The sequence below is a fragment of the Polyergus mexicanus genome, unplaced genomic scaffold (assembly GCF_030449975.1).
Source record: "Polyergus mexicanus isolate NDT 795.1 unplaced genomic scaffold, iyPolMexi1.0 SCAF_5, whole genome shotgun sequence".
NCBI classification, from domain to species: domain Eukaryota; kingdom Metazoa; phylum Arthropoda; class Insecta; order Hymenoptera; family Formicidae; genus Polyergus; species Polyergus mexicanus.
The window spans coordinates 6,682,835-6,706,571 of NW_027223325.1; the positions used below are offsets into that span (position 1 = coordinate 6,682,835).

At 41.5% G+C, this 23,737-nt stretch overlaps 1 protein-coding gene and 1 long non-coding RNA gene across 2 annotated transcripts in view; one reads left to right on the forward strand and one right to left on the reverse strand.

The window, feature by feature from the left end:
• Nucleotides 1–23,737, forward strand: part of LOC138933375 (uncharacterized) — a 99,310-nt gene that overhangs the window by 39,270 nt on the left and 36,303 nt on the right. The gene's annotated exons all lie outside the window — the stretch shown is intronic.
• Nucleotides 17,534–18,514, reverse strand: LOC138933225 (uncharacterized). Its single transcript, XM_070295798.1, has one exon. It carries the CDS (start codon nt 18,512–18,514, stop codon nt 17,534–17,536), a length of 981 nt encoding a protein of 326 aa, XP_070151899.1.

Sequence of the window (23,737 nt, forward strand, 5' to 3'; positions counted from 1 at the left end):
GATTTCTATATGATACAATTGGTCTAACCACCAAAACTGTGTAATTTGATTGGTATAAGCCACTATAGTACGGATTGATTTTAGTTAAATAAAACATAAAAGTTTTTTGAAGAAATAAACATTTATTTTATGTATCAAACACAATAGAAATAAGACATAATAATGATAAACATAATAATAAAATAAAATATACATTTTTATTTATTAAACAAAATAATAATAATTTGAATTGTTTCATTCAACAAAAGTAAATAATAATAATTTGGCGAATTAATAGGTTTTTAAAATCTTATTCGTTATCTGACTCCACAAAAAATACAGTCTTCTTGAATTGTGTTATTATTTTCCTTATTTTTATACGCATAAATATTTTTGTTATAATCGTGTATTAACTTTTTATCTATTGGAAACGTCATACAATTTGAATTACAATTTTTCATATCAATTTTTACGCGAAGTAAAGCACTTATTGTTGAACTTGTGAGTTGATTTCGTTTTTTGGTTTTTATATCTGAACACATAGAGAACACTCTTTCTACATCTGTATTAGAATGCGGCAAAGCCAAAACAATATCTGCAAGTTTGCATATATTTCTAAAATAATATTCATTATTGAAATTTTTTATATTTCTTAATTTTGTCCAAAATTCAAAAATATCTAGATTTTCTAGAAGAGTCTTCTCTTGATTTAAAAAATATGAGCTTATCAATTCATACTCCTGTAAAACTTTAAAAATATCAAGAATATCACAATATTTATCACATAAATTAATAATAGAAACTTTTTGATTTAAACACATTTTGGGAATAATAAATTGAAATTCACTTAAAATTTTATCTTTTAATGATAAGTGTTTAACAGCTTGTTCTACAGAAACTTGGTAGAATTTTATACATTTAGTTTTAAACACAGTAATGTCAACATCCTTACAATCTTTTAAAGTTTCTAATGCTTGTTTTCCTACATTAATTTGTTCAAGTGAAAGTAAATAATATGGATGATAAATATTAATATCACAAAAATTTTCTTCCTTAATAATATCTGGTTTTAAAAAATTGATACATAAAAGTTTCACAAATCTTTGAGATTCTGATAAAATATATGGAATTAAAATTTTGTCTGACTGAAATAATATATTGAAATTATTAAAAATAGGCAACACATGTTGCAAGAATTGCAGATAAGCCTTAGTAAAAGGATTGTTTAATTCATTTAAAATAAAATCAGCATTTGAATTTCGTTCTTCAACTGAAGCTAACAAAAATACTTGTTGCAATACATTCCATTGCTCCAGAACTGTCTGGACAGCGTTTAAAAAAGCAAGCCAACGAGTTTTGTTTGGATTAATAATTTTATGTTTTTGTGATTGAAAATATTCTTGTAATTCTACCAAGATAGCCTGACGTTTGGGACTTTTAGAGAAATAAGTATATAAAGAATGCATTAATCCCTCTACATTTGTAGATAGCTGTTCAGCCGCTGCGCTTGCCATTAAATTTGTTGAATGACAGATACAACCTAAGATAAATATGTTTTTATTCACAGATAGTAAATGACTAGCAAAGCTATTATTTTTACCCAACATTACATTGGCATTATCACTGCAAAAGCCTACTATATTATTTATATCTAAATTAAAGTTCTTTAAACAGTCATGAAAATTGTTAAATAAGTTTTTTCCAGTGGCCCCGTTTGTACTCAATTTTATATAATCTAATAACTATATCTTAATGTTGCTATCATTACAATATTTGACAAGAATGCATAAATTTTTATCTGAATCTGAATCAGTGCTCTCATCAACAAAGACAGAAAAATGTTTATTTTTCATTTCATTGCTAATATTATACTTTATGTTTTCTGCTATAACATTTTTCACAATTGATGTACATTTGGTTCGATGAACTTTGATTTCTTTAGGAAGTGGATCATTTTTACAAATAAGTTTATTGATACTAATAATATGTTCCATTGCTCTAAAACTTAAATTCAGCTGCCAGCAGAGCATATCTGATTTCTGCTTCTATTTTCTCAATAGAATCTTTCTTAACAAATATATTATCTATATTTTTAATAGTTTGCTGACTTTTAACATTTCTTTGATGAAGAGCTGTATTCATATGTTTTTGTATTATATCTCATTTTTTCCTGCAGATAAAATTTTGTTGCAAGCTAAACATTTTACTTTGTATTTATCGTCTTCAACATTCGCAAGCCATACAGCATCCTTAAATTCTTCTTTCCATCTTGGACAAAACGCTTGACGCCTCCATTTAATCTTAGCTTTTTTTGTTGGAATGCTACTATCATTATTACTGCTATTTTCGTTCATTTTTCTACAAAAATGAAAAAGTAAAATTATAATGCTAACCTCAAATCTTAAGTTAATACTCATGCATTAAAATAAATTAAATATTGTAATTATTGACATTTGCTACGATGCTTACGATGGTATGGTAATTGTAGACGAGATTTTCATTAGAGAAATTTGACAATAGCCAGAACTTCAGGATTTGTATATATATCAATTTTTTCTAAGTCACTTATATATATAATAACTTATATATACGCAATATCTATGACTATGATAGATATAAACGTTTGTCTCATTCTTTGCTATTAACTCGAAAACTGCGATGCTAATGAAAAACTGTAAAAAAACGTTACGTAACATCACACCGACATAGACAAAATTAAACAAGATATTTATAAGATGCGTTGAAAAAGGACGACTAAGTTCCGGTTTACAATAAGTGTTTTAAGTTCTAAGCCGTAAGAAATTGACCAATCACAATTGATTATTCTCCCCACCGTATCGCCATACGCGCCATGGGACGTCACCCTAAGAATAATCTCATCTCTAAGAAAAATCCCAACATTTTGATCAATTTTCATTTATCTGTCCCTACGCTTATTTTGCTTATAAAAATCCCTATAAATAGGGAAAAATCCCTGCCAGTGGCAACACTGGTCCCGCGGCTCACGGGTCAGCAATGGTAGGGGTTACGCACACAAGCGCGAACCGCGTACATGTGCGTTAATGGCTTGTTAGTTCTAAGTTGCGTGTTAGTTTGTAAGTGACAATAGCGGACAATACAATCGTCTTTGGAGATTGAATACCGAGAATCGGATAGATTCTCACCCAAATTATAGTCAGCTAATTATTTGTCAACTCCGCAGTGCGAGGCGTATTTAACGCCGAGAGCAAATTACGGCCGTTTTAACGGGCCTATATCGGCGTACACTCTCCGGGGTTTTCGTGCCCCGTTTTTAATACCTAGTCACGTCCCCTCGTTTTTTTTACCGTCACCGAATATCCGCGCGGTTTACCATTATTATTCTCAAAGAGCTTTGGCTCCCGCTATTATAATAATTCTGCTATTTCTTTGTTTAATGATCGAGTTTATTTTCAGTTGTGTTTGTCGCTCCTAATTGTATCTGTCGCCTCTTGCACAAATTATCGCGTTAACTCAATATTCGCCCTGCCCCTCTACCGTTAGATGAGCTAGTCAGCCCGTGGCGAATTCTGACAATTTCTTTCGCGTCTATTTCGTGTTTATTTCGTGTGTTTCGCGAATTGATACGTGAAAGATCATATCTGGCGCCCAAGTTCGATTTTCGCGATTATCTCTCGGATATCGTCACGGTACGCGCGGAACACTTAACATCTCTTTCCCACTCGGCGCGTGAATCTCTTTTTCCGTTTTCCCGTTTTTGTCCGACGACTCTCTGGCGCCTCCCGTTCGGCGAATTAGCTCCTCTTCGTCGGCGTAACTTACATCCGCGCGACGGGAAGATCGAAACGGCGGACGCGTCTATCGTTCGGCCGCGAGATGGAGATAAAAGTCGTCGCAATATATAATAAATATATAAATAATAATAATAATAATAATAATATATAAATAGTAATATATATAAATAATAAAATAATCGATATACATATATAAATAAATTCATGAAAATTCTTAAATATAAATATATACAGGGTGTCCGACATGTAAGTAGCCAAACGAAAAGTGGAGATAGATCGGGTCAACCTGAAGCGAAAAGTCCTATACCATTTTGCTAAATTCGCAATAATTATTATGTTATTAATTCAAATGTCTGAGCCAATGAGCGCGTGGGAAGCGGTAGGCCGGAATCGATAGAAATGTAAAATGGCTTACTTGTTTATGTCTCTTAGCATCGGAAGTATCAGCTGAGCGAGAGACGCGGAGTCACGCAGCGAGCGGCGAGCGACACCGCGCCGAAAAATAATTACCACGCATCGAGTGACGAGCGATGTCACCGCGCCGGAAAATAATTATCCTCTCGAATTGTTTTTTCGATGGCAAGACAATGATGCGTTATCATTCCCACACCACTTTGCGATAGATAGCTTGGTGCGCTTTTTTATAGTGGTTTCCCCCTGTAGGCCTAATCCACTCTCAATATTTAATGCAAAAATTCGAGATGTCGTCCTCCTTCTTGTATGCAAAGTTCGGCCCTTGGAATAATGTTGCGCGTAGCACGGTGCTCCATATCCGGCGTAATGGTATTAAAGGCTGCAACAATAGCTTCACGTACCTCGATTTCTCTATCATTACGCCGGTGCTCGGTTAGACTTTTTATGTATCCCCATACAAAAAAGTTTAATACATTCATGTCTGGCGACCGTGCCGACCAGGTAATCGGGCCACCACGGATATACTTTTGCGAAGGTATTGTTTACGATTTTTTATATTTGCGATAATTTCAGAGTATAATAACCGTCGGGAAAACATGTGTAGAGTTCCTCGCGTATTGTCGGTGGAATTTGTCTTTTCCGGACAATATTTTATGGACCGACGAAGCGACATTCGTACCGAACGGTGTTCAATTCTCGATATTTTTTACATTGGGCAGAAGAAAACCTGCATGTCGTCCGTGAAGGCGCGTTCCAATATCGTTGGTCCATAAACGTATGGGCGGGAATAATCGGGAATCAAGTGATAAGTGTATGTTACGTCCAGACTCAAGGAAGGATGAGTCGACAGAGGGGCGTAACAACTATCTTTTATTATCCCGAAGGTTAAACGTCTCGTGGCGTTTGGAATCGGGTCGAACGAACTGACAGGTCCGCAAAGCAGGTAAACGACGGAGTCGCTATTACATTGTTTTCGGAAGTTCGCTCGGCGGTCCCTTTTTGGTAAGAGAATTTAATCTCTTTTACGCGGGATGGGACCAAGTGCGATCTTTATCTAGGAACGAGTGGGGAATTAATAAAAGGTTTACTTGATTCTTTAACTTGATTAACACAGTTTAAATTTATTCATTCTAAAATTAATGATAGGTATACATGATATAAAAAATAATAATAATAATTATAATAAAAATATAATGCTGCTTGAGTTCTTAATATGTGCGTGTGTGCATGTGTGTATGTGTTTAATTCGCGGGTGTTACACTAATACGGAGGGCATCAGTCAGAATGACGAGGGAAAGTTTCTATTAAATTTTAGGTTCTGACTGGTTAATACAATATAAAAATATATTTGATTAAGATCAAAATCAATATGTATAAGTAAATAACCGTATATGTTAATAACGCTCGGAAATATAAAATTGGTCGCTCGCATACGTGTTAGGTTAAAACTTTCTAAGATTTATCGCTGGAACTGGTTGATGATTTAAAAGAATAAGACATTCTTCGGAAAGTTTTGATTTAAATAAGAAACAAGACAAAAAGAAGGGAAAGAAAAATTATTCAATTAAACTTACTTTTTTAAATAGTAATTCAGAGAGGTGGTGAATTGGTACGGTGTTTCGCTCTGTGTCTCATATCGGCAGCCTGATGTTCGATTCGTGGTTGGCCTGCAGATGATGCCAAGTAAGGACACTGGTGGCACAAGTGCCTAACTCGCGAATTACGGTGCAAAAGTACAGAGTGAGACTGCGTGAAGTTGAAGACGGGAAAAAAGTGGTTTCAATGTCTCTTCGAATCCCCTTTTTATAATTTTCTTTTCGGGATGTATTCTAATTTCTAAGAGTGGGAATCTTCCAAGAGTTCAACGAATTAAAAATTGTACCATTGCCTCTATTAGGCGGGGTGTTTCTCCTACTTTTCGAATTTTTACCCGTGGTGATCGTCGATTGGTGATCTCGATATCAGTTCAAGTCTCTTGAGCATTAGATTTCCCTTGCGCACGTGATCTGATTAGAAAAAGTCTTACTTCCTTATGATTATTTTTATCGATATTAATGTAGCTGTCGTTACTGAATATGTCGTCACAGAAGTTTCATCATTATTGATTTAGCTACGTTTGTCAGATACTTTCTTACAAGGAATTTTATTATCTTTTTGATATCAATTTATTCTTCCGCTAGAAAATTCTATTTCGAGGATATCTACTGATTTTTTATTTCCTTTTAGGCGACCGGCGCGGTTTCGTCACCGGTCTCTCGCGTCTTTCCCACGGTTGCTCATAGATTTTGATATTGACAAGTGACTAAATGTTAAAGAAATGCGTGGCGCAAGATGCTCCATTTACCGAACGACTCATTTTATCACCGACCGATTATCGTTGCCGCAACTTTGCGAAAGGAAGGAATCGTGGAGTCGCCAGGACGTAACACCCCCGGCCTTAGACAAATGTTGGAGAAAAATCCAACATTTGCAGAAAAGGGGAAATAGATTTCTTCCTTTCGCTGTTAACTAAAGTATTGTAATTTGCATGTGGTCTCGTGCATGCCGATTTGTTTATTGAGAAGGAGAAAGGAAAGCTTTCTTTTCTTTTGTTCTCCTTTTACAAAAATATATATAATTTTTTTTTTGCTTATTCTTTTAAATTTTCTCGTAATAACAAGAACTTTCCTCATAATAACAATAATTCTTCTTGTATTAACAAAAATTTTGTCGTTATAAATCATTTATCTAATACGTTGATTAAAGAATCTTAATACAAAACTATCTTTTCTTATATGTGCCCATTTATGGCGTAAGAAAAAAAACTGTATATGTCATAATGTTTATCTGTTCAACATCAGTAGTCTCAAATCTTCAGCTGGAGATTTTATTGCTCTGAGAGAGATAGGATATTTTTCTTTCTTCTTCCCATTTTTTCTGGTTATTAGTGTCCTCTGGACAACGCAGGTATAGCTTGTCAGAAGGCTCTCGATGCTTAGCTTGAATTCTCATTTACTGTGAGTAATTAGCCATTGATTGGGATATCATGTTGGATCCCACAGTAAAATGTCCAGGTTTTATTTGCCCGGATGCTGAATGGTTATAGCTGGATTTGCTGATGGATATAGAGCGCCAAGATGACTTATCAATTGACAAATGCTGGGATTGTTTTCCTTATTTTTTTCATATTCGCTGTTGGTTGAAATACCGTGTTTGTCTGCAGAATAATAAGCTTCATTTGATCGAAGCTGGATAGTTTATCACTAAATGTAGTATAGTGATTGTTTATTGGTTGCTGGAGTCGATGATATTGTCAAAGCAGATTGAGTGAAAGGAAAGACAGAGAGAGAGAGAGAGAGAGACAGGTTTATGAAATGTACTTAGATATCGTTTATTTGCTTGACTAGTACGTGTTTCTTCTCCGCGAGTTACAGTACAACTGACTGACGAATGTCACTAGAAAGCGTGCGATCGCTGCTTGCCTGCACCCTGCCACGCATGCGCAAAAAGAACCCCAATTCGTACCAAACGCGATTATCTTTTATTCTCAACACTACCGCCGATTGAGCGTTTCACGCAAATTGACACCGTATTTATTCTGTTGCATAAATCTCTAAAGCGATCTCTTGGCAGAGCTTTTGTTAGGATATCCGCGCGCTGTTCTTCGGATGGAATGTACTTTACAGTTATGTCTTGACTGTTAACCTTTTCTCGAACAAAGTGATAATGGATGTCTATGTGTTTTGTTCTCTTATGAAATACAGGATTTTGGACTAGTTGTATTGCCCTCTGATTATCAGCAAATAGAGTAGTTTCTTTTTCACATGGACATCCAATATTTGACAATAGTTTTCTCAGCCAGATTGATTCTCGTGCTGCCGCTGATGCAGCTACGTATTCGGCTTCAGTCGTGCTGAGTGTTACTAGCTTTTGTCTTTGTGAAGACCACGTGACCGCTCCGTTTGCCAAACAGAAAATATAACCCGTTGTTGATCTCCTTGTCTCAATATCGCCTGCGTAATCAGCATCTGAAAAACCAATTAACTCAGGCTCGCTACCGCCGTTTCTATATTCGATTCCGTAATCGATAGTTCCTCTGAGATACGCGAAAATTCTTTTTACCGCACGCCAATGCTCAACGTTCAGGTACTTGCTAATTGAGTTTACGGCATATGCTATATCCGGGCGCGATACTGCTGCTAAAAAGACCAAGGAACCCACCGCCTCCCGATAAGGTACATTACTCGATTTTTCGTCGCTTAACTCAGACGGAGATAGAACCACGTGCGGATCAGCTGGCACGCTTAGAGCCCTAGCATCACTCATTCGAAATCTATCGATTATTTTTTTCGTATACGCACTCTAATGAATTATCAGAGATTTTTCTTTCTTATCTCGTAAGATTTGCAGACCAACCAATACGTCTGAATCGCCAACAGTTATTCTAAACGTATCGCTTAATTTATTAACTATAAAGTCTAGAGTCTCTTTGGTATTTGCTGCGACTAGACCGTCGTCGACAAATAATGCAAGATACACAACTTCACTTTCAAACTGCCCGACAAACACGCACCTGTCGGCTTCGTACTCTTTAAACTTGAATTCGTTCAAGAATCGAGTAAATCTTTTGTTCCAACATCTCGGGGCTTGTTTTAGACCATACAGGGATTTTTCGAGCTTGCACACTACATTGTTCACGTTTCCTCTTGCTTCACTTTCGATGTCGAGTCCTTCCGGTAACTCCATGAAGATTGTCTCGTCCAACTTCCCGTACAGAAATGCAGTCTGCACGTCGAACTGCATCAGTTCAAGATTCTTCGTAGCGACTATCGCTAGAAACACTCGCAGCGAGTCGTATCTGATGACTGGCGCAAACGTCTCGGTATAATCAATTCCTTCGCGTTGCAAGAATCCTCGTGCACACAATCGAGCTTTGAAACGATGTGATCTCCTTTCTGCGTCTGTTTTCACGCGAAAAATCCACTTGGAGTCGATCGTTTTCATGTTCGGTGTTCTCGACACAAGTGTCCATGTGTGATTTTCTTTGTGCGCCCTCAGCTCTTCTCCGGTAGCATTTGCCCACTGCGTGGCTTCTGTGCTTCTGTGCTTCTGTGCTTCCTGATATGTGTTGGGAATCGTATATTCGGCAATATCCGCGTCATATCTTCTCGGAGTTTTGATGTTAGCTCGATTTCTGAGCACGCGCGGGTTAACTGGAGGATTTTCTGCTCTTACCGCTGCATCATCTGCTCTCACAGCAGCTGCGTCTTGCGGTGTCTCATCCTCGATCTCTTTTCCCTCGATCTCCTTCTCGGGCTATTTTGTCCTTGTCTTCTTCATTTTTCGGCTCCATTTGCGTTGATACTTTTCCGATTCGCTCGTTGAAAACAACATCCCTCGCCTCACTCACTCTCTTCGTCACGGGATTGTACAGTCGATAAATCGCGGAATTGTCTTTGTATCCCACAAAGATTGTCTTTTGCGCACGAGCATCGAATTTTTGCGTGAATTGTTTCGATATGTACGCGAATTCTTCCGAACCGAAGATTCGCAAATGTCTTAGATCCGGTGCCTTTCCCACCCACATCTCGTAGGGTGTTACCGTGTCACTGGACCACATTGTTCTGTTCAGAACATAAACCGCACAGTTCACTGCCTCTGCCCATAGGCTTAGAGGCAAACTCTTTGCATGGATCATCGTGCGCGCACTCTCAACGATTGTACGATTGTCCCGCGCGGCCTTTCCGTTTTGTTCCGGAGTGTACGGCGCGGTTGTTTCTCGTTTTATTCCGCGCGACGCGAAATACTCGTCCATCTGTTTGTTACAGAATTCGCGACCATTGTCCGACTTCAGGATTTTGATTGATTGCCCGAATTTGTTAGATATCATTTTTTCAAAAACTTTAAACTTTTCATACACTTGAGATTTTTGTTTTAGAAAATATACGTGTCGATAGCTACTCGCGTCGTCCTTGAATGTTAGGAAGTATCTCGATCCACCGGGTGACTCTACCGACATTGGCCCACATACATCCGTGTGCATGATTTCGCCAGGCTTTGTCATTACTGTAGGATTTAAGTACGTATTATATGTACCGATATGCGTAGTATCGCATGTCGATATTGCGGCTAGATCATAAACTAGTAACGAATCCTTTAGCGAGTCGCCGCTAAGAGAGATTTTTGTTATCGCGTGCGCACTCTTTTATTTTGACGTACGCGGCTAGATCACAGGGTAGCCGCGAGTCCGAAAAGATAAGCGCTACTCTTCGGTCGGCGTCTTTTACTCTCCGGGCATAAACGGACGAGCAGCAGCGAGCGTCAGTCAGTCCTTCGCCTTCAGTTAAGAGTTGTACTACATTCGTATATTCCTTGTATTCTTAAATCTTTATATTCTTTTATAATAAATATCTGTTTTAAATAAAACCTACAAATAATTGGGGGCTCAGCCGGGATTATAGCCTAGAGTGTAGTGCTAGCAGACGACCATAAGAAGTGCCTAAGAAGTTTTCAAGAAGTTTTCTAAGACATAACTATAATGACGGAACCAAGTGCCAGCGCAGCAAACGACGATCTGAATGCGAAGCTGACGGACATGATGACAGCTCAATTAAGACAAGAATTGAAAAAACTAAATTTGAAAACGGCAGGACTGAAAAACGAACTCATCCTAAGACTGTTACCGTTTATGCAACTCGAGCGCGAACACGGTGAAACAGAACAACACGACGAAGTTAAGAATAAAAATGATGAAGACGCAAGCAGAAAACGAGAAGACAGCAGCGAAAGCGACACAAGTCTGAGCGACGAAGATGAAGTGCCGATTGTTGAAAGAAGACAAAACACAGGAAGGGCCCGAGGAAATCAATTATTAACATTCAGAGATGTTGAAGAATCCTTAGAGACGTTCAACGGAGATAACAAGGTTGATGTGAAGATGTGGATCAAAGATTTTGAAGAAATGGCTGCATTGTGCGAGTGGTCCGATATTCAAAAGTAATATAGGGGCAACTATAGCTAGACACAACAAACCCCCACCACCGATCCCGACCCCCTGCTGTGTGCCTGTCTGGCCACGCCCACCACAGGTACCTATGGAAAAAAAAGGGGACTCGTGGACGTCTACGAGACAATTTTTATTATTTAAAAAAGGGGGAGGGGATGCGTGGACGTCTACGAGACAATTTTTTATTTTAAATTTTAAATTTTTTCCTTTTAGATTTCTTTATTTTTTTTTTTTTCCGGGCGAGTGGAAATTCTCGGGGTTCGAACCTGGGTCCTCCACATTTCCAGACAGGGTCCTAGTATGCTGGGCTAGCTGAAATCTTATTAGAATATGGATTAGATGTAGTATTTGTAGAGAGTAGTCCTCCGGCATAGGGGACCCTACGCTCTGATTGGCTTCCCTATAGTTGCCGGCAGTTTGATTGGATGAGGAGCATGTTTCTGAGTGAGAGGGAAAAACGCGGCAAAATAACACGTGTGTAAGAATCGGCAAGATGGCGGCCACCGAGAATGGAGACGTCACGAGAATAGAAGGGGTCGCAAAAAGCAAGTCTGTGCAGGTAGCGATTACGATGGTTTTAGAGCTTTATGACGTCACTTAGACGAGGAGAGAAAGGATAGGAAAATAGTAAATGTTTTTATATAAGCGATTTAAAATAAAAAATTTTTATTAAATATTATACTTATGTTTAAATGTAAATAATAATTTCGCAATGTACAAAATTTCTTATGTGACGGAAAATATGCAAATTCGCTGCTATATACATCGATAAAAACGAGAGCCGAGAAAAATTAACGTTCTATTATATATCCGTATGGTAACGAACAATGACTATCAATAAACCTACGTTTTAGTAATAGAGGCTCACATACTTTAGTTTCGTGACCGGGTAGCTGAGACTGTTTGATACGGAGTCTTAGGACAGAGTCTATGACGTCACGGAGACGCAGGGAAGAAAGGAAGGGAAGAAAAATATTTTCGTCTGGTTCTTTAAAATAAAAAACATCTTTATTTATATAGCAATGGAATATGATATAATATACAGGGAAAAATATTTACATAGTGCTTAATATTTATTTACAGAAAGATTATTTTACCGCTACGGAAAGTATACGAAATTATATTACATAATACAACGATAAAAGAGAGAAAATTAAAAAATTAATGAGAAAATAGTATGTGATTAATTTTGGTAGGAAGAGTCGGCTTCCAGGTCTGGGAGTTCATCGCTAAAATCCTGGATAGCCTTCTCGAAATTATCATCCTCGGAAAACTGTGGAGAAAGCGAACGTGGGGGGGGTGGATCGGGAGAAGGACGCTCAGGAGAATATACAGGAGAGTAGCTGGGTTCAAATGAGTCGTCTTCATCGTCCGAGTCTATAAACAAAAAATAAAATTATATATATAGCATTATATATATATATATATATATATATATATATATATATATATGATCGCTGAAATCCTGGGTAGCCTTCTCGAAATTATCATCCTCGGAAGACTGTGGAGAAAGCGAACGGGGGGGAAAACGGTGGATCGGGAGAAGGACGCTCAGGAGAATATACAAGAGAGTAGCTGGGTTCAAATGAGTCGTCTTCATCGTCCGAGTCTATAAACAAAAAATAAAATTATATATATAGCATTATATATATATATATATATATGTATGTATGTATAAAATTTTCGCGTGTCGCCAAAAAAGTAATATTTACCCGATAACGTAATGACTTCGACGGAGTGCCCAGGGTGTCTTCGCGAAGGTCCTGCTACAGGCTCTTCTGCAGGACGTTTTCTTCGCATTGATTCGGCTCCTATATTCGAAATGGCGAGCATATCTATTTTTAACAAAAATAAAAATTTTATTAAAATAAAAATTAAAAATTTACTACATTTTTTTGTAATTGTTATTATTATAAGTGAAATATATTTACCTAACGCACGTTGTCGATGGTTTAGAAGATGGGTTATATAGCCGCCGATATCTTTATCCTCCTTTTTTTCCGTAGCTAGTCGGTATGTTATAATTCCACCTGCTATATTTAATAGGCGGACATCACTGCCAAAATGTCCCAAGCAAAACACTATCGCCAATGCATCACTCGAACAGCTATTGGCGGTCTTTTTAAATAAGCGATAATTGTTTTCGCTGTCTTCCTCCGATATGCGGTCGAGATATTTTTTGATATCAAATCGCGGTAGAGCAACAGCACACAATAATGCGATTTTTCTTAAAATATCAGCGACACACATTTTCGCACACTAGGACTTCACTTAACTTAACGCACAAAAATTTCAAGAGGTGAAAAACTAATGTTGGATTTTTCATGGGAAATCAGAATTTATACATAATCCCCCCAGTGTTTTCCAAAAGGACAATAAAGTGGGGGAAAAAGTTTCCTTATTCTAGCACTGCCCATTTTTAGTTATTTTCATTTTATGGCTGACTAATTCCCTTAGTTTCTATAGGGTTTCGCATTTGCCGCGCCGAAAGAAATTACGTTACCTCAACCAATGAAAGAATAATAAAAAACAGGCGCTAAAAAGTTCAAGCGTTTGGAGCATTATACTGTAAAAGGCAAGAGGGGAAACGAAAAAAATTTAACAATTTAAGTAAAAAAACATCCTACGTTTATTGATATTAATTTTACATAAATCAATATTCTTATTATATATAATTAAGATATTACAAAGGAGTACAACGTCTATAACGTATTACAATTCGAATTACATGATTAAACACGGCAACGCATAGCGTACAATGTTTCACTTGTTTTTTTTTTCGCGAAGAAAAATTTTACGAAATAAGTGTACGATTAAGCGATCGTTATGTTCGCAATCTTCGGTAAAAAGACTAAGAAACCGATTAAGATCATAACCGTTGCACATATAATATAAAAATACGCAACTATATTGTCCACATGTTTGAGAAAAAATTCCTTGTAATTGTTGAATATTCCAACAATGGATGATGGAGTTTCGACGAAGTCGGAGGAGAAATCCGGGGTGCAAGGGTGGTATTCCGTAGCTGTCGAAATATGTGCCTGTACCATGCTCGTCGAGGAAGAAGGCGACCCAATGTTCTCCAGGTCGATTGTGGTCATCCGTATTAGCGACGATGGCTGTCGACCTCGTCCACACCCTCGGGACTCTGTCGGCTGGATAAACTCCCGCATGCCTGGCATTGATGTGGTGCAATGCTTGTAGAATTTCGCGAGAGTTCATTATTTTGGTACGGAGGCGAACGAACGAGCGGTATTATATATTCAATAACTTCGGTTTTTACCTCCTTCGGTAGTGCGTCTTTGGTCGTGCCGGCTTGTAACGCTGAGTTTTCAATGTCGGCTTGTGTGGAATTAGTAATTGCTTCGAGCTTGTCTCTATCCATCAACGACGATAATTCAGATTTTTCAAATTTCTCTTCTTCTTTTTCTATTGATCGCTCGGATTTTTGCAGATTTTTTTTCTCTATTTTATTTCTATCGCTCGAAATCTCATACGTGCTACTGATTTCCTCGTCGTCATCCTCGTCGTCGTCGTCGTCGTCACAGGCGTTTAAACTCCAATTATCCGGAGAACCACAAGTAGCTTGAGTACTAACGTTCGTATTGCCGTAAACGATATTATTTCGCTCGATCAACCAATATTTTAATTTATATACGTTGCGTAATGCGCAATGAAAGATTCCAAATTTTCGAAATCCGTGGTAACCACAATATCGTCCGCGCACTTCTCCCTCTGACAGATTTTTGAATGCGGGAGAAATATCTTCCAAATTATATATATTTCTGGAGAGTAGATTCCGCAAGTAGGTTTCTTTTTCGGCACCTCTGACGTAAATGTATCGTGCCTGTCTTGTTATTTCACGTAGTTGCGAAGTAAAATATTTCGGATTAGCTTCACCGCCGAACCATTCAATACCGTGATAATTTCGTGTAAGCCAGTTATTTTCATGTCTTACATTTCTTGGTAAATCGCCAAATGAATGCGGGGGCATCATAATCCAATGTCCGACGAATGGAGTATCAAGCGCGATAATAGCAACTTCCTTGGGGATAAACTTCGCATTGGCATCGCGGAAACCTTGTATGTCGATGACTATATCCATTTTGTGAAGACTGAAGCGCACTCGACAGCGCGGTTATAATAGTTCAAACTGCTCGCGAAGCGTCGACGTTCGTGTCTCGAATGAAACTGAATTCTTTTCTGTTATATTGTATATTTTTTGATATTTTATGCTGCTGGCATTTTGATCGAATGTGGAGGGAAGAAAAAGGAGGGAAATTTTCCGAGTATTATGTTGTAACAGTCAAATACTTGAGCGTGATAAATATCTATCCGGCAAAATCGACGATGACTTGACGAGACGAGTCGATTTCTATTACATTATCGAATTCGGCGTAAATAATACAATTAACGGTCTCAGTGAGAGCTTTCTCGAATCGCACTTCTAATCGCAAACTACCATATCTTACGAGATTCCAATGCCCTGCGTAATTAGCAGACAGATCGGGCGTGAGATCAAAAGCGAATAACGTATATCCCTTGGAATAATCGTCTCTACTTATAGAATTTTCTTCGTTCAAAAAATGGATGCCCGTTCCCGCGAAGAGAGTTTGATAAGCTTCGACGTGAAGCGGTTCCTCCGGTGAGAAAACCGATTGTAACGGTCTACTAGGAATTTGCATACCGTCGACGTATAGCGAGAAGAAATTTATTCCGTAATTTTTGAAATTAAACGGATTTAATTTTCTATCCCCATTAAACGCTTTATTATTAACAAAGCCGACTATTATCCTTTTCGGAAGTTGACCCAGTATTACATTATCTAATGATTCACCCACAACATCACTGTGAATCGTAAATGTTTTAACTTCGACTCTCGTGAGCGGATATTTGGCCGTAACTTTACTCAACATTCTAGCATGCGCGAGTAATAATCCTGCGCTTATTTTCGCCCTTCTCACGAGTAAGCTCGCATCCAGTATATGAATTTTCGACGATGAACCGTTACTGTCCATAAGACAGAACGAATCTTTCGAACGAACGAGCCTCAAGCGTACTTCTACACCGTTAATTAAAAATTTGTCTTGATTGAAAACGTCGCAATGGAGATGTCCTACAAGATCTAGCGCGCGCCCGCCGCGAATGTAACGCGCGCCTCTCACGAGAGCGGAATTTGGCGATTTTGATTCCACCGGTTCGTCCATTTGACCGGGTGTATCCGCGTCCCATAGACAGGAGGTTAGATGGGAAGTTTTTGCGGGTGAAGAATAATTTAATAACGCCTCGACGTACGCGCGGTACGCGTAAGCGTTGTTTGGAGGCGACACGAGATTTTGGTTGAAATACACGTCGATCTGATTGAACATGGAATGAAGTAAATGATTTACGGGGCCTATAGTGACCGCGGCGGTTGCGCCCGCAGTATGTCCCGTGGAATCGCCCGGTGTTTCTACGCGTACGCGGAGACTTAACATGGTGTGCGTGAGATCTAAATATTCTTCTCCGTGACCCGGAATGACGAATTCTATCGGAGAATCGTCCGAGAGCGAAGTCACGGGTTTGTAATGAATCCATTGCGAACTCTCGATACTAGTTTGTGTGGGTGGTAAAGAAAAGAGATCGAGTTCGCTCTTTAAACACTCGCTCGAATGCGTGTGAAGAAAGGACATGCTTATTTACCGCAAATTTTTTGTCGTCGCTGTAATTCTCACTGTTAGATGTGTTTAGAATATATACCGTTTAAGAAAATATGTCGGATACGGTGCGCTTTCTAGCAGTTTTACGCCGTTTCGTGGATGTTTTAAGTCTTTTCACCGTTGTGCGCTTTTTTCTTCTCTTATTTTTCGATGTTTTTGTATTTGCTCTTTTTTTCCCTCGCGTCTGGCGCTTTGACGAACTTTTCTTACGCGCCTGGCGTCGTCTACGTAATGTCGCGGATTTAGCGATGCGCGTGTTGAGCCCGCCGAAAGGAAACTGAGCTACATGCATTTTTGCATCCGACTTATAACTCGAACCCTTCATCAGACTACTTATTTTTTCTTTAGCTTTTCTCTTAAGATTGTCACGCGATTCTTCAAATCGGTGTTTGGCCGCTACTTTAAACGGCATATTGTTTTCAACATCTTCGATTATATTAGCACCGGCACGTAAAGCTTCTTTCCCCACAGTCCGTACGCCTCTAGTTAAATAAGGTAGTACACGTCTGAACAATCCTCCGAGAAAACTACCAATACCGTGACCTCGTTGATAGGGCGATCCGACGAAAACTCGCGGAATTCCACCGCCGCGACTGCCGCCGTTTTGTAACTCGTCGTAATACGTCGAACAATAATCCATTAACGTTTAATTTTTTATCGCGGTCTCTAATTATTATTGTTATCTACTCGATACGCCTGAAGTGCAATGTCACTGTCAGCGTTCCAAATTCGAATGGTATACTCTGTCCTAGTTGATCTCTTATATCTATTTCGATTGTGCGAAAAGACGTTTGACGCAGGGCAATGTATTGAGTGTGCGAGAAATGCTTTATTTGAGTAGACGCGAACGCGTAATCATTTCCAACATCGAGTGCGACTATTCGCAAAAGAGGAGATTGTACATCACCAGTAATATAGGGTTCGCAAATATCGCAATAAACAAAGAGCTTGTCAGGGATACCGCGCAACAAACTAGCTGGTTCGGCGGCTATTATTACACGTTCGCGCGGAAATACGTAAAATGGTGATGTATAAATTTCAACATCATAAATCCAGGAAGGTAAAACGCCTGGTGTACCGGTATTATTTTCAATTTTACCATGCATCTCGTCGTCATTCTGTATATTGAAGTCGGTTTCACTAAAGAGCCATAACGGTAAACGTTCCACAACACTAGCATTGAGCTTATTGCGCGTATCGAAGCCGAGTATTCGGCAAAGTTTTTCGGAAAAATTTACATAATAAATCATATCACATTTCATAATGTCGCAGGAAAGTTTCATAATAATTTTGCGCCTGATAATAGCTCCAAATTGCCAATAGATATGCGAACCCACGGATTTTGCAGAGTAATTCACAGCTTCTATAATATCGTGCAAACTTAAGTAAATACCCGAAGGTATTTCAGATTTCTTAGCGATGATTTTCTTTTTTTGGGGGCCTATCGGGAATTCTTCAATATTGATAAATTTTATGATTCCTTCTCCAGGACGTATATGAAGAAAGCTAGTCGGAAATTGAATCTCCGTGAGCGCTACTTCCCAACGTCCTTGCAAGTCTATACGTTGAGGTAATTCAGTGGTGAAACACGTGGTTTTATTCTCCGGAAAAAAACGCATGCTGCTATTACTCGGGAGAATCATATAAAATCCTTCCTCCCTCATTTTTGATTCAAAGATTTTAAACTTGAAGCGGGTATCCAAGAATCGAATTTTGAAGGATATCCTTGCCAACTAACTAATAATTGTTTATTGTTACCACGTCCCCTACTTTTTATCACACGATCGACGATAAATTCTCCCCCTTGCAAGTTTTTAATAACAGATGCTAATTCTTGTTCATAAAAAATCCCGTCTATAACTTCGCCCGCTAAATCGCTTAATTCGTATACGCGTGGTTTTCTCCATTCGAGAACACGGTGAATTCGAAATATTTCTTCGCTCCACTTTGCCTCGTATCCTTCCTCAAAGGCTACTTTTGCTCTACTGACACGCACGAAATCACCCACGTTATATTTAGCCTTTTGCCTACGATTCTTTTTCTTCACCTCATCACCGTTGTCGTTCCAGCGACGATTCATATTTTCACGCGCGATTCGCGCATTTTCCCTCGTAACGACTGCAGGTTGCATTTTGATGGTGGAATGTCGGGTATGATTGTAAACGCGAACGATATCCTGCAAAACATCGATGTAGCGCCGCGTATTTTTGTGCGTAAAATATCGCCACATTCGTTCCTTGAGCGTTCTATTAAAACGTTCCACTATAGCTGCTTTAATATCAGGATTACGAGCTACGCGAAAACGAATATCTTTTTCTTTTAAGAAATTTTGTACTTGCGGAGCAATAAATTTTTTACCTTTGTCGGTCTGCAGGTATACGGGCAGGCGCTCTTTGTTTCTCGAGAATATGCGTTGAAACGCTTTTACCACACAGGCACCTGTTTTGTCGCGTAAAGTTTCTACCCAAACGAATTTACTAAGTACGTCGATAACCGTTAATAGATATGGATAACCGTCATTATAGCTCTTGAGATTACGAATATCGATCAAATCAGCCTTCCATAAGTCATCGATATTTGTCACGTTATAATGCAAGCGTGGAAATTTTCGTCGTACCGGGCGATGTAACGTGTATGCGTCTTGCGATTTAAGCCAGTCGATGACCTCATTTCGTGAGAAATTCGGTTTAGCGGCTCGTGATCAATTATCCGTCGCCGAATAGCCGGCATAGTGCGAGGGACTGTAATACAATTTTTCGAGTTCCATCATTCGAGTTTGCTCCAGTCGAGCAATTCTTTTCTTTTCTTTGTCGGAAAATCTGCGTAACTCGTTACTGTTTTGTCACCTTCGTCCTCGTCGGCGGATACAAATAGCGTATCACCTTCGGTTTCGCTTGTTTCGTCTACCTTACGTCTGTACGACTTTGAACGCTCGGTCGAAGTTTTCGGAGTGGAACTTCCGCGCGGTACCACGATTTTAATACGCTGACAAGGGGACCCCGCAACATGATAAAAATGGATTTTGATGGGACTCGGGTATGTTGTAGAGGTATTTGCCCTAAGTACCAGGCTAACGGGAATTTATGCACTACGGCTTGGTTTCCGAGAAAATCTACGGTAAAATTTCACGCGCGGTATGTATACCAGTAACTGTGCTGCGTTGTTGAGCAAGCGAGCGCGGCGCAGTAGGCAAGGTTCACGGCTGGCACGCTGCTGGCCCGTGTTCAAGTCCCGTCGGCGTGCGACTTTTTTTTCAAATTTTTTATTTTTTTTTCGTTTACATATCTAATCTTACTTAATATCAATAACAAACATTGCATTACAAAGTTGCGGGGAAAAATTGCTATACAACAATTTCCCTGCCTATGGTTGGCGGTCCGTGAGTAGATTCAAATTTCGGAGCAATGATTCGGAATATTTGAAGGCATTTGTCAATTTGTAACGATGCATCCCTCCACCGTTACCCGGCCGTCGATCCGCCGGAAGTCCGCCGCCCGACAAACACCGGTCGGGCATAATGCGGAGGCGCCGAGCGCCCATTTTTAAGATATAAAGAAAAGCGTTCAAATTTATAACCGCCGTCAAGACGCGTTTGTTTACCGGGAACCGTCGCCGCGCTCGGGTAACCGTACCGACCGTTCCCGAAACCGCCCGAGTCGCGCGCGGCGGTTCAATCTTAAACAATATGCCTTAAAACAATCAGGCATATTACGCACGCGCACCCGCCGGAGAAAGCGGTATAAATAAGGGCACATTTTCCATATCGAGACCAGATCTTCCGCAACCGCCAGAGTCTGTAAGACGCCTGGAAATCCGCTACGATCCTATAACCGCTCAAAGAGAGAGAAAACGGGGTTGGGAGTACCCAGCCTCCGCCGAGAGTTTGCGGCATCTCCACGAGCGATCCTTCCGATTTATTGCAAAGAGAGGAAAACGGGGTTGGGCGTACTCAGCCTCCGTCGAGAGTTCTCGACACCTCATCCGCATCCGTCCACCTGTGTGCAACGGCAATTATCCAGCGGTAGGGAGTTCCCTGCCGTTGACGGGTGTTCCCGTCGGCCGTTGCACTCCTGCATTCTACGGGAAAATCATCCCCGACGGAACAATACCGCGATACCCGCGAACTTGTAGTAATTCCGCGACCGCCATTACCGCGATCGGAATCACCATTAATACGGCGCGCTAAGTCCCGCTTAAAAGGGGAGGATCTAACCGGCCGCGACATCGATCGACGCAATCAGATCGATACCGACGCGTCTAAGGATCGCCCACCGACCCGACCGAAATTACCGCCCGGTAGCTAGCGGCTCCTGCCGAAATCCAGATCCGCGCAACGTAATCGATATATTCGCGAATCCGCCGAAATCACATTCCGTACCGTGCATATAATTCGGACGCACAGCGACCGACGCGACCGCCACTAGACGATTCCGACATTCACACATACGCGAGGGCGTTTGGCTGCATACACACGATCACACACACATACTTGCGATATACATTGTAAATCCCACGCAGATATTACTCGCTCGCACACGCACTCGCTCGCTTATCACTCACTCACATGCAAGCGCATACACACCGACACCCACAATAATTACACACACACACACTCACTCTGTATACACACATACATTTAAACGCAATAAATTCTATTCTACCTAACGCATCTATCGTTCGTCTCTCGATACCCTTTCACGAGCCCCGGATCCCGACCGAGTTATCCACGACCGCCTCGCGAAAGCGGTTTATTACATTGGCGCCCGAACAGGGACCGTTTTTTTTTGTTACCTGACCGTATCGAGACACGAACCCTCGGTAAGCGAGACGAAAAGAGTGCCACGCGAAAATGAAAGGGTGGATATACAACCTACCCAAGTCGCAATTGATCGAAGTAGCCATCAGCTGGGGGGTGGATACATCCGGAACCCTCGACGACATCCGACGGCGGATGTCCGCGTACGTCGAGGCGCACCCCGAAGAATTCGGGACGAACGGCGACGAGCCCACCACTGCGACGGGCATACCCGCGCGCATCCTCACGCCGACCGACCACACAACCTCCGCGCCCCTCGCCACCTCCGAAGTACTGTGCCAGATGCGAAAATGGGGTTGCCACTTCGATGGGCGCGACCCGTTCGATTTCTTGGAAAGGCTCGAGGAGCTCACGACCGGGCACCGATACCCCGAAGTCGCGATGCTACTCGGACTCCCCGAGCTATTCAAGGAAGACGCCCTCCGGTGGTACCGCAACCACCGCCACCGCTGGCAAACCTGGGGGGATTTTGACCGCGCGTTTCGAGCACAATTCTTGCCCCGCCGGTACCAGGCCGTCCTTCGCCGCGAAGCCGCCGACCGCCGCCAACAAGCGGGTGAACCGTTTAAACGGTACGTGGCCGACCTCCTCACGCTCATGCGCCGAGCCGGAGGCTTCACACCAGAAGAGGAATACGAACGGGTGTACCAAAATATGCGCCCGGAGCTGAAGCGTTTCATTATTTACGACGAAACCGGAGAAGTCGGGGACCTGCAGGCGCGCGCCACTGAGCTCGAGGAGATTGACGCCGAGTGCGCGACCGAAGCCCGCCGCCACCGCCAGGGGCCGACGACTCCGACCGTCGCCGCCACCTATAACCGCGACGAATGTTGCTGGCGATGCAAGCAGCGGGGCCACACGCGGTTCAACTGCCAACGCCCGCCGCGAAAGTTCTGCTCCCGATGTGGCAAAGACGGGATACTGACGCGTCAATGCCACCCGCCGTCGGGAAACGCCGGGCGGGCCGGGGCCACGATGGCCGGCGCCCCGAGCCCTGCATAAAATACACGCCACGGCCGCACCTACCGGTATCCATTAACCGAGACCGGTACGACGCCCTGCTCGATTCCGGGTCCGAAGTCTCGTTCATCAACGACCGGACAGCTGATCGCACACGACGATGGGGACATCAGGTCACCTTCCGCGAAGGGGAGGTACAACTCGCCGACGGCGAAATTACCAACACCGTGGGCACAGTCAGACTGCCCATCCAGATCACCGGCCAGACTTACTGGCATACATTCACGATCCTGCCAACGCTCGAAAGCCCGGTATTAATCGGCGTGGACCTTTGGTCACGTACCGGTATCAGCATCACACCACCACGATGCGTACCCAGCACGACCACCCCGCCGCTACACGGGACCACGGGGGGTCTAGCGCGACAGACCGAAAGCGAGGAACAGGCGCTAAAAAGTTTCCTCGAACGCGAACTTGGAAAATTCGCGAATATCCAGGGACCGACCGACCGCGTACACCACGAAATACGACTACAGGATACCACGCCAATCAAACAACGGTACCGACCGCGAAACCCGGCGATGCAAGCCGTTATAGACCGAGAGGTGGCCGAAATGGAGGCCGCCGGCGTCATCGAGCCATCCAAGAGCGCCTGGAGCTCGCCCGTAGTGCTAGTCAAAAAGAAAGACGGAAAGTACCGGTTTTGTATAGATTTTCGCAAGGTAAACGACGCCACGGAAAAGGATGCGTATCCGTTGCCACAAGTGACCGCGACACTAGACAAGCTCCGGGGCGCCCGATACTTGTCAACGCTCGACCTCAAAAACGGGTATTGGCAAGTACCACTCAAAACAGCCAGCCGACCGATCACCGCTTTTACGATACCCGGAAGAGGGCTGTATCAGTTTACGGTTATGCCGTTTGGGTTGCACTCCGCACCGGCCACGTTTCAACGACTTCTGGACACAATCATCGGCCCAGCCCTCGAACCGAACGTATTTGTCTACTTAGACGACATAATAGTAATTAGCGAAACCTTTGAGAAACACCTGCAGTTACTCAACGAGGTGTTCCGTCGACTACGCGAGGCGAACCTGCGCCTCAACCCGGA

Bases quoted from the DNA above. Each gene is read 5' to 3' on its own strand.
- LOC138933225 (XM_070295798.1), bottom strand. From the start codon at position 18,514: ATGAGGGAGGAAGGATTTTATATGATTCTCCCGAGTAATAGCAGCATG.